The following is a 12,337-nucleotide window of genomic DNA, read 5'->3' as shown; positions in this document are numbered from 1 at the left end:
CATACCAGATTCAGCTTCATTACAACTTCATGTCAAGTTTCCCTAAGACCATCATACAGTTTTTTCTGACTGATCTACTACATCTTTCCTTCTTCCAATTACTATCATTTTGCTATTGCTATCCTCCTTATAAATCTGTGACATAATAAATGGATGGCGGAAACGGTGTTGGCACTTACTGCATTCAGTTTGTCTTCTCTTTCCCTAACTAGTTTTTGGAGCCTCTTGACAGCATCATCAACCGTTAGGTGAGTGTAGTCATTGAGAAGAGCTTCCTCGGCACTGCTGAAGCCCAAGTACAGGTGGATGCCATAACCTAATTCTTCATCAGGGTTAAAATCTTGGGATAAAAAGAAAAGCAGCACTTTGAAGTGTCAGGTCAAAAACAAAAACGGTTTACAATTTGAATAAGTAAAGTACATAAATGTACATGATAAAAGAAAGCAAAAAATAGATAAATAATTAATCCCCTATCCAACACTCACTTGTTGTTCCTTTCATTTTAGCTCCTTGTGGATAAAGGATCACCTTTGTTCTTTGCCCATTGCTAGTCAGAAGCAGAGCAGAAAGACACAGCACCTCCACAGCAAGACCCAACAGCTGAAGTTGGTTTACCCCCACAGTGTCATCACATGTCAACCCCCTCCCCCCTGATTGTGTGTTGGTGGCATAATCAGAAATGAGCTGCTGGTCTTGCATTTGCTTAATTGTCGTTTTGAATCCTACATTTCTCTCCAATGCCCAGCAGTGACTGTTACCTGCTTCAGCAGGCCAAGAACATAGGGTGAAAATGTCATCTTTGCCTACAGCTATGTGCCTCTTGGCGCAGGTTCCTCACCTTCTTCTAACCCCCGCGTTCACTCAAGAATTTACAAATTAGACAAAAAGAAATCCCCTCAGGCAATGTCAAATCATCATCCATTCATTACTACTCTCCACTCATACTGATCTTTCACCCTCACCCTTTCCCTTTTAAAAGATATTTCCCTTGTACCCAAAGCCCACTTCACCTCATCCGTCTATCCCATTGCTGCGAACTAAAATGTCTCCTTTTAGCATGATACTGTAACCCATTGAGTGAGAATGACAGAGAAAAAGAGAGAGAATTATTATTCTGTCAGCACTAATATCCTTGAGGACAATCTTACGCTAAAGAGAGGGTAAGGGAGAGCTTTGAGGTGGGTAGAAGAAAGGAGGGAACGTAAAAGTAATTGCACTTTTTTTCTGAATGGAAATTATTCTCTACCAAGAAAATATTGTATCCCTTTGGTCCATAGGTATGTTACTAAAGTCCCAAATACCGACTGCATAACACTTGTACAGTCAATACCCCCATACAACGAAGAGGGAGAGAGTGAGTGACAGAGTGTGAGTATTTGTATTTTGTTGGCAAAGGCCAGCACTTCTGTCTTTGGGGACAACATCATGCTGAAGAGGTGAAGTCATGAACATGGCAAAGGAATGTTATCAGGAGGGCAGCAGAAAGAAGGGATAGAAGTTAAGTGATCAGCATTATTTTTTATTATTTTTCTTTTTTTACTGGAGGTTATTCTCTTAATTATAAAACTGCTGAATGAGTCCATGCAGTCAGTACCCCCGTATAGGAAAAAGAAAGGGAGAGAAAGAGGTAGACGTTAATCAAGAAAAGATACCACACCTGGAGACCTAACACATATGAATGATCCAGAGTAGCAGATGCAGTTGCCTTGGCCAGCCTTAAAGGTGGGTGCATTGTGGTCATAGACGGCGACAGTCGTTTCGCAGTGGCGTGCTTCGACACAGTTGAGAACATTGCACACCAACTTTTCTTCCTTATGGCACTGACATAACTCAGAGCATGCCTGGTCATCCACTGTGTAGTACCGCTTCCCTCCGCCTTCCACAATGAGATCAGACTTGCCATAGTCCACTGCTTCCTTGACGCAGTACTCTGGAAAGTAATACATTGGTATGAAACTTAAACAACTGCTGATATGGAATAAGAGGGAATGTGGACTAGAGGAAACAAGATCTAAAGGCAGAGGAATATGAGAAAGTGGAGGATTTGGGTAAAAGGAAAAGGAGGAGTAAAGGGAGATTTGAGGAGGTGGAGGAAGATTTGTATTCTTTTAGCAATAACCAGTGCTTGTGTAACTGGGAACTATGACATGTGGAAGAGATGGATTCATTAAGGTGGTGAGGGAGAGGTTTACAGAAGGTAGCAGAAAGGAAGGATAGTAGAAATTAAAAGTGTTCAACATACTTCTTTTGAATGGATATTAGTCTCCATTCATACAAGAATGCTACATCACTCATCCATAGGGGGGCCACTCATGTATCCCATGCTGAAAGATTCTATTTATATTATTTGTGCATGGTGGAATGTGTAGTGTAGTAAACTTATTCTATAAAAAATTCACTTAATTCAGTTGGGTCAGCCAGCTGATGAAAAGTCTTCCTGCCATACACAGAATCAGTATCACATAAGTTGTCTAGTTCTGTATCTTTACTCGGCAATTATTTCATTTATCTATTTTTTTTCAGTGATCTTTACATTTAGTGTTTTTATTTTTTCAACCAATCCACACAACTGTCCAATGATGAGCCATTGCCAATAGTCTCTTAAGGCATAGGTGTCTGCTACTGTTTATGAATATTAATTTTATTTATTTGTCCAATTTTTATCACTTTGTGCACAACCATAAGTTGTGATCCCTTCTTTGTACATATATATACCAATGGCTTTTTCCCCTTTACAAGGGAGGTAGCAGAAGTCAAAGGCATAAATCCACTCCCACCCACATACTCCACTTCCATTCACCACTCCTCCCTCCTTCTCTTCCTGGCTCTACAAATGTTCCCTCCAAACAACAATTGGATCTCTATCCACTCCAGTGCCATGGCCAACCTCACCAGCTATCTTTCTAGCTCTTCACATACAGAACCTGATGAGAATCAACCCTCCACCCCCTTCCACTGCCGTGACCCACGGCAAGGACCATGAACTTTGTGTTGGCTGACAGGAGAGACTGGCCATGACCCTCTACACACCTCCACCACCCCCTTCAATGCTGTGACCTACGGCAGGGGCCAGAAACTTCGTGTCGGTTGAGCATAGCCAACAGGAAAGGCCGACCATAACCCTTTACTCAACTCTGCACCTCCAACCCCCTCACTGCCATGACTGATGGCAAGGACCAGGTATTTTGCGTCAATTGAATGTGGCCACCAGGAAATTAGCCACATTCACCAATCAACTCTGTCCCTTCTCAATTTATCAATCTCCATTTTTCAGCCAGGTTTGTTTCCTTTTCCTGCTCAAGTTTATTCTCCAGATCATGTAATCTAGCTTCATGTGAAGAAATTAAGTCTCAGAATTTCACTTCCTCCCTGGCAGAGTATCCAACTTGATTTTTTTGTTTTGTTTTTTTTGTTCTATATTGACTAGTTTTTCTAATGGACTTACCTTTTTGGGTGTGAAGCCTTCAAAATCATTCATTATTAGTGTAGAAATAGCAATGGAAGACAACAGTTTTTGATGTAAACAAAACTAGAAATTAAATTGATTTTCTTGTTTCCCATCATAAGTGATTTCATAGATGAAGGCCACTGTTTTCCTTCCTTTTCTCTTTCCAGAATTGAAATCAGTGATGTTTTGGCTCTACTGTGACCCTAAATAGCTTTCTTTTTCTCCTATCTATTCAATTTGCAAATTATTTTAATCTAGGTTTGCTTGATAGGCAAAGCTAGTGTGTCAAGCAAAGCCGTCATGTCACTATGGGTGCTCAATGTGTATATAAATGGGATGGTACAGGAGGTAAATGTAAGGGTTATAGGCAGGGGATTGGAGATGGTTAGAGATAATGAAGGGAAGTAGGTGAGCCAGTTGTTGGATGCTGACAACACTGCGATTGTGGCAGGGTCAGAGGAGGGACTAATGCAGTTAGTAATGGCATTTAGGAAGGTATGTGATAGGAGAAAGTTGAAGGTAAATGTGGGCAAAAGTAAGGTGATGAAAAGTACAAGGTTAGAGGATGTCAAGCAAGATGGAGGTAAGTCTTAGTCTTAGAGGGGGCTTCCACAGTCTAACGGTTCGTCAGACACGTGTTTAAAGTGATGTGTGACCGGGGTGTTTGGTTGTCCAACAACGTGTTTGACAACCAAATACCCCATTCACACATCACTTTAAACACGTATCTGTCGAACCGCATTCGACAAACCGTTAGACCATATAAACCCCCTCTTAGAGGAGAGAGAGGCTAAAGCTAAGCTGAGAGGCAAACAATGGGTAGTGGATGGGTATGGAATGGGTGGGAGTGGGTGCATGCCTTGACTGGCTACTTCCCTTTAATGGGGAAGAAGCCCTTAGTATATAGATAGGAAGATTCACTCTGTGAATTCATATTAGATAAGTTTTACTGAACATATCCCTCATGTATGGAGGGACTAGTGTACAGATAAGTAGTAATCAAGCCTTAGAGAACCCAAGCCTTACTTGGTGGCAGCGTGGTGGTAGGGATGGCAGTAGTGGTTGTGGTAGTGATCCGTCTAGGCGGGGCAGTGGGTGAGGTCTGAAACAACATTATACTGCCATAATTCAAATCCAAAGATGAACATGATATAGATATGTTTTCACATTCATTAAAAAGAATAACAGGACCTATAGGGTCTCATTGTGAATTTAGCATCTGACAGTAAAATAATTTGCATAGATCTGCATGTCTTTATGCTCTTACACATTTTTAACCTAGTTGTTTTCACCTAATTGTAAACATGTCTAAGTAAATACATAAAGAATATAATCATTCAATCAATAAATTGCCCCAGGTCTTTCTTGGAGGAGACCCAAAGTTCCCAGTTCTTCTTGCTGTGGATGTGCTGTGTCTTACTGCACTGCTTCTGACCCAGGGCAATGGGCGAGATACAGGGATGACCCCTCATCCAGGAGGAGCTGAGATAAGAGGGAGGGACAGGGATGGAATGGGTGGGAGTGAATTTTATGCCTTTGTTTTTTGGCTAACTCCCTTGTAAAGGGCAAAAAGCCTTTAGTATATGTAAGTAAACTGGGAAGGGGAACGTGGGTCTTTGTAAGTGCATATGGGCCTGGTAGTGAGAAGAGTGTAGAGGAAAGGGAGGCTTTTTGGATAGATTTAAATGAGTGCATAGAGGGTTTAGGGAGAAATGTCAATGTAGTGGTATTGGGAGATCTCAATGCTAGGGTAGGAGACAAACCAATAGACAGAGTGTTTGGGAAATGTGGAGTGCCAGGAAAAGATTGTAGTGAAGAGATGATGGTGGAGATGTGTCTAGAGAGTTGATGATAGCAAATACAGTGTTTAGGAAGAAAGTCGGGCATAAGTACACATGGGAGAGGGTAGTGGATGAAAGGGTGATAGATAGGGCTTTGATGGACTATATAGTTGTAACCAGGAGAAGAGTAGGGAGATTTTTGGATGTACATGTTCTTAGGGGAAAGTGTGGGGGAATATCAGATAATTTTTTGGTGGAAAGTAAGTTGAGAGTGGAGGATAAATGGCAAAAGAGGAAAAGAACAGAAGGTAGGTAGGTACTAAGAGTAAACTGCTTAAATGAGAAAGAAAAAGAGGAGTACAAGTTGAGAGAAGATTGGAAGGGAGTGAAGGATAGAGTAGAACTAGGAGTGGATGAGGAATGGGGATGTTTCAAGGAGGGAGTCACAAGGTGTGCAAAGATGGTGTGTGGAACAGAGAGGAAGGGAGGAAATAGAAGGAAGGGTAGTGAGTGGTGGGATGATAAAGCAAAGGTTGCAGAAGAGAAGAAATAAGCATTCACAGACTGGATGCAAAATAGGACATGAATCATATGAGTGGTACAAAGGGAAGAGAAGTAAAGTGCAAGATAAAGGATACAAAAAGGAGAGCAGAAGTGAAATGTGGTAAGAATATGACCAAAAATTTTGAAAGTAATAAAAAGATGTTTTAGAAGGAAATTATGAGAGGAAGGGGAGGCAAATCAAGTACAGAAGAAAAGGTAAAAGGTGCAGGTAGATGATGATGGATGAGATGGCAGTAAGAGGAAGATAGGCAGAGTATTTTAGGGAGTTGCTAAATGTGAAGGAGGATAGGGAGGGAAAGATAGTTGCAATGGGAAGTGCTAAGAAAATGACCATGATGAATAAGGAAAATGGAATAGAAATAAAGAAAGATGAGGTGAAAGCAGTTATTAAAATTATGAGAACAGGTAAGGCACCTGGGTTAGATGGGTGTCATGCGGAATGTCTAAAAAAGGGAGGTATAGTGATGGTGGACTGGCTGGTGAGATTGTTTAACCCCTTCCATACGGTGCCGCATACGTAGGGGTCATGAGGAGGAAGTGGATTCGCGACGCTGCCATATCGGCGTCTTGATTATATTTATTGTAGTCGCCCCTGTGTTTTTACATTCTCCCAAATGTGCCCTGAATCCCATTCTCTGTGGTTTTCAAACTTTGTGGGTAAAATAGAGAACGATCAATATAAGCGGTTACTATATTTTATGATGCGCGTATTATTACGACACGTCGTACGGCTGGCATTGGCTGCTGCCCGCGAGATTTAAGTCCCGTAGTGAAGTGGTTAATGTTTGTCTAAAAGAGGGTAGACTGCTGGAGGACTGGAGGAGTGCCTGTAGAGTTCCACTTTACAAGGGGAAGGGGGACAAGTGTGAGTGTAGTTGTTGTTGTTGTCGTTCCCTAGACTGTCTGTCCGAGCAGTCCCGTCTCCCCAAGGAAGGCCACAGCCGAAACTGGGTTTTCCCACAAATCCTTTATAGAGTGTATGTTGTGTTGTTTGCGTGCATGATTGTGTATAATGCAGTCTTCCATTATGTGTTGTATGGTATGGGGTGAAGTGTTACATCCTGGGCAGCTGTTCACAACACGGTCGTCCAGCCTCTTCTGGTAGCTTAGAAGTGCTGGGTGGTGACCGCATCGCAGTCTGGCCAAGTGGACTCTGTCCTTACGTGGGAGAGAGGATTCAGAAGGGTGGATATCAGGGGGTCTGGCATGCAGCAGTGTGTTGTCTTTCAGTGTGTTAATGGAGCGGTGAGTGATATGATTATGAATATGTTTCCGGAGGCTGGTATTTGGTGGTTGTGGAGGAAGAGAAGAGAGTATCTGTGTGTAATAAAGGTCTTTGGGTGTAGTTTTAATGTTTCTTGGTGTGTGTGGGTGTTCTGCTATGTAGTGTAGCGGGTGTGATGTGTTTGTGGTGGCTGCAGCAAGTGTTTGTGTGCCTCTCATGTCGAGGTGGTCCTTGACTTTGAGGACTTTTGTTTCATGGTGTAAATGGTCTGTAGGTGATGTATTTGTGCAGCCTGTAATTGTTTTTAGGGCTTTGTTTTGTATGATTTGAAGGGTGTTGTGGTGTGTCTCACTGAGATTAGGAGCCCATGCAGGACTCGCATAATTCATCACTGAGCGTATGCATTGTTTGTATATTGTTATATTAGTTTCTTTGTTTTGTCCAAATGTTGTTCCAGTGATTGACTTAAGTGCGTTAAGTCTGGGTGTGCATTTGTTTTTTATGTTTGTGAGGTGTTGTTTGAAAGACATGGATGTATCGTATGTTACACCAAGAATTTTCGGTGTGTTTGTGTGTGGTATTAGAGTGTTGTTGATGTAGAGATGAGGTATGTATTTGTGTTCTTTTGTCCAGTTGGTGAGAAGTGTTGCTGTAGATTTGGTTGGAGCTATTTTGAGTCTGTTTGTGATGAACCATGTGTTGAGTGTGTCAAGGTAAGGCTGGATTATTTCTGCAGCTTTGTCTGTGTTACGATGTGTGCATGTGATTGTTATGTCGTCTGCGTAGGAAGAGATTTGTATTTCTGAGGTGTCTGGCGTGGGTAAGTCATGCATGTATAGATTAAATAATGTGGGGGATAGAACCGAGCCCTGTGGTACTCCGTTCTTAATGTTTCTGATGTGCGATGATTGGCCATTATATGACACATGAGCATTCCTGCCTGCCAGATAATTGGCCAGCCATCTTTTGGTGTTATTGTGCATGTCTGTGTTATATATTTTATTTGTTAGGTTGTGGCGGGGGATAGCATCAAAAGCTTTACTAATGTCCAATGTTATAAGAAGTGTTCTGTGGTGGGGCCTATCTGAATTGATGCCATCTAAAATTCTTTGTGTGAGGTTTGTCAGAAGAGTGTTTGTGGAGTGTAGTGGCCTAAAACCGTGTTGTGAGTCAGCAAGGGGAATATATGGTGTGACAAGTTTAAGTATTAGGCGTTCAATGACTTTAGAGGGGGTGCAGAGAAGTGTGATTGGGCGGTGCGATGTTGGGATTGTTGGGTCTTTGTTCGGTTTTGGAATGGTGATTATTTTACCATGCTTCCAGATGTCGGGTATTGTGTTGTGTGAATAGCTGTAGTTTGCAATGTTTGTGAGTGCGTGTATACCTTGTGGTCCAATGTGTTTTAGGTGTATGTTGCTTATGTTATCAGGGCCACAGGCAGATGAGTGCTTGAGACTATGCAATATGAGTTTTGTCTGACTGTCTATGAAGGGTGTATAGTCTGAGTCTGTGGGAAAGTCTTTCTTACGTCGAATGGTGCGTCGGTCGTCAGGGTGAGATGTAAGATGGCTCGTCTGTGCAAAATGACGTATGAGTGTGTTTGCTTGTTGTCTGTTTGAGGGTAGATTATCTGTTGTTGTGATTATTGCTGCGTGAGAGCGTGTAGTGTTAGTGTTGGATAGTGTGATGCTGTTGAGTGTTTTGTACAATTTGCTGGTGTTTGTTTTGTGATCAAGTGTATTGATAAAGTTTTGCCAATTTTGTGTTTTTTGTTCATGTATTTTATTGGCAATCACAGTGTTTAGTGTTTGTATTTGGTCTGCTATGTTTTGAGGGATTGGTGTGGGGGTATCGTGTTTAAGTGTGTCACGTTGTCTGATGAGGCCTTGGATTTCTGGTGTGAAGTTGGGGTTGTGTGATTTTCTGTTGCCTCTAGGGATGTATCTCTTGTCTGCGTTTTGTATGATTGTATTAAAAGCGTGCACAGCATTGTTTATGTTTGTGATTGGTGTACTGTTAAGTGTTTCAAAATGTTGTTCTGTTTCTTCATTAAAGGCTTCCCAGTTAGCTCTCTTGTAATTGGTGTAAGTGTGTCTGTGGCCAGCTGGGGTGCATCTTGTTTTGGTGGTGATGATGATTGGAAGGTGGTCAGAACCAAGGGCTCCGACCACTCTCCATGATGTTGTTGGGGTTAGGCAGGGGAGCAAAAGGTGATATCAGGAGAGGAGGGAGTGTAGAGGGCTTGGTATGGGATATGTGTATGATTATGCGTGTTGTTCATGATAGTCAATGAGTCGAATTGAGTCTGTATATCAAGCCCTCTGTCTGTGTCAGGGTTGTCGACAAACCAGGCAGACGACTTGGCGTTGAAGTCACCACCCATGATCAGGTTGGGGATTGAGGTTAGTTGGCTGAGTTGAGGTCTGAAGGTGCTTGGAACTGTGGGGGATGATTGGGGGGGAATGTACATGTTAACTATTGTTAGTGTTGAATTGTTGCCTGTGCGGATACGAATGGATTGGGTTTCTGTTGTGTTATCTGTGGTAGGGAGGAGAATTTTGGTTGTGGCACTTGTGTCCACAAAACAGATGGAATGGTGGATCAGGGTGATGAGTCCACCGCCATTGCCGTCAGTCCGGTCTTGTCTGATGGTGTGTAATTATGAAATGATGGTGTTTTGTGTGAGTGTCTTAATTTTGTTTCTTGTAAAATTGCAATGTGTATGTTGTGTTGTTTAAGAAAGTGTTCAAGTTCATGTTTTTTAGTGTTAATACCGTCAATGTTGTGTTGTAATATGTTGATGTTGTGTGTTTTGTATGTGTTGTATGTTGCCGTTTGGGGTTGAGGTTGGGGTGGTAGTGGGGAAGGTGTAGGATCTGGGTCAGAGGGGGGGAAAGGAGAGATCGGGGACAAAGGAAGGGGAGTACTAATCGGGGGTAAGGGCAAAGGGAAATTGGGAGTGGGTAAGGGTGTTGGCTGTGGTTGGGGAGGTGGGATTGGGGTTACTGGAGGGCAGGTAGAACATGTCCAAGTGTTTGTGTATTGGTTTGTGTCAGCAAGTGTTGTACAAGTGAGGTGGGCCCAGTTTTTGCACATATTGCACTGAACTGAGCCCTTTGTCTGTCTGCTCGAAGTAATGGGTTTAGAGCATGTTGGGCATGTGTATTTTGTGGTGGGCCCAGGATTGCTCTCTACATCTCCGGCTAAAAGTAGAAGAAGAGGGGTGATCGCTGGAAAATGACCCCTCAGTGCAGAAAAACGTAACATTGTGTGTTGGAAAAAAAGGATTGTGGTACTCCCCCAGGTAGGCGTAGCTCCTCCTTGGGGATCGGTGCCATCTGCGTAGAGCTGATGGCCAGGGGTAGATGCTGCTGTTTGGCCCCCAACTCTTGGGGTTGGGGGGTGGTCCCACGACGTAGACGTTGCAGCTCCAGGACCAGTGTGAGTGTAGTAGTTTCAGAAGGATCAGTTTGTTGAGTGTCGTTGGGAAGGCTTTTGGGAGGGTTTTGATTGAGAGGATTAGGAGAGGAACAGAGGGAGTAATTGGTGAGGATCCAATTTTTGTGGTAAGGCAGATATGTGAGAAAGCTTTAAGAAAAGGTAAGGATTTTTTTGTGCCTTTATGGATTTGGAAAAGGCTTATGACAGGGTAGATAGGAAGGGACTATGGGAGGTACTGCAGATATATGTGATAGGAGGAAAGCTGTTAAGAGCAGTCAAAAGTTTTTATGAGAGTAGTTGAGGCTGTGTTAGAATCAGAAATGGAGAGAGTGGTTTGAGGTAAAGATGGGACTTCGCCAGGGATGTGTCATGTCATCTTGGCTATTCAATTTATATATGGATGGGGTGGTGCAAGAGGTAAGTGCAAGGGTAATGGTTCGAGAATTGGAGATAGTTAAAGAAAATGGAGAAAATGGGTGATAAGCCAGTTGTTCACTGATGACTCTGTGCTTGTAGCAGGATCAGAGGAGAGATTAAGGATGTTAGTGACAGAGTTTGCAAAGGTGTGTGAAAGAGGTTGAAGATAAATGTGGGTAAAAGTATAAAGGGAGAGGATGGCAACAAATTGGAAGTGATTATTAACCCCTTCCATACGGTGCCGCACACGTAGGCGTCATGGACTTAGATCTCGGTGGCAGCAGCCAATGCCAGCCATACGACGTGTCGTAATAATACTCGCATCATAAAATATAGTCACCGCTTATATCGATCGTTCTCTCTTCACCCGTGAATTTTGATAACCATAGAAAATGCGATTACAAAAGAATTAGAAAGAATGTCATTATGGAGGGGCGACTACAATAAATATAATCAAGACGCCGATATGGCAGCCTCGCGAATACACTCGCTCCCCATGACGCCTACGTGTGCGGCACCGTATGGAAGGGGTTAAGGGAGAGAGACTAGAGGAAGTGGATAGCTTTAGATACTTGAGGGCAAATGTGGTGGGAAAGGGAGGAGTGGAGGTAGAATGTAGATTGAGAGAAGCAAGTAAAATGACTTGGGGGGATTAAAAAGTGTAATGAGGAATAGACATTTGGGAAAGGATGCTAAGAGAAGATTACATGAATGGTTGATGAAAGAGTATTGAGATGGTTTGGACACATGGAAAGAATGAGTGAAGAAAGATTAGTAAAAGAGGTGTGGAAGGCAGAGGTGGAGGAAGTGAACGTGAGGGGACAACCAAGGATGAGATGGATGGGTGGGGTAAAAGGATCATTGGGAAAGTCTGTTGAGGAAGGGAGAAGACAGAAGATAAGGGTGAGTGGAGAATGGTTGTGAATGGATGTTGTGATGCATGGAAGGGGGTGAGTACGTGAGTGGGGATGGGGGTGTATGTGTGAATGATATTTTGATAAAGCCCAAAGGGATTTCTCCCTGTCTTCTCTTTTTCTGCATGAGGGGATGGAGAGGGGAGATTGCTGATTAAATGAAGCAGCCTTGCTGTGGATGTGCTGTTTCTTGCTGCATTGTTTCTGACCCAGGGCAGTGGGCAAGATATAAGGATGACCTGTCATCCAGGAGGAGCCAAGAAAAGAGGGAGGGAGGTGTGGTGAATAGGAGTGGAGTATATGGGGTGATGAAATGGGTGGGAGTAGATTTATGCGTTTGAATTTTGCTACCTCCCTTGTAAGGAAGAAAAAGCTCTTGGTATATGTAAGTAAAGTGGTTGTATTTTGCATTTTGCCTTTATTTTATATCCAGTGTAAGAAAGAAAATCTGACTAAAGGCATAAAGCATACTAGCAATTGAATTGATTGACAAGTTAAACACTGTATGAGGACGGACCCTTTATTTGTATGATGTTTCACTTAATAC

The 12,337-nt window shown here is 42.7% G+C and overlaps 1 protein-coding gene across 4 annotated transcripts in view; it reads right to left on the bottom strand.

Annotated features, from left to right (window-relative positions):
* LOC143038872 (uncharacterized) overlaps positions 1-12,337 on the bottom strand; it is a 378,814-nt gene that overhangs the window by 22,666 nt on the left and 343,811 nt on the right. For all 4 annotated transcript variants that reach the window (XM_076208539.1, XM_076208530.1, XM_076208548.1 and 1 more), the window contains 3 exons: positions 4,475-4,550; positions 1,658-1,930; positions 180-340 (listed from right to left, as the gene is read on the bottom strand). In XM_076208539.1, coding sequence (XP_076064654.1) covers positions 180-340; positions 1,658-1,930; positions 4,475-4,550 — 510 coding nt within the window. The remainder of the gene's footprint in view (positions 1-179; positions 341-1,657; positions 1,931-4,474; positions 4,551-12,337) is intronic.

Source organism: Oratosquilla oratoria, chromosome 2 (assembly GCF_046742065.1).
Source record: "Oratosquilla oratoria isolate Oo_2021 chromosome 2, ASM4674206v1, whole genome shotgun sequence".
Taxonomy (NCBI): domain Eukaryota; kingdom Metazoa; phylum Arthropoda; class Malacostraca; order Stomatopoda; family Squillidae; genus Oratosquilla; species Oratosquilla oratoria.
Note: the sequence above shows the minus strand (reverse complement) of the source record. Positions and strands in the feature narration are given on the sequence as shown.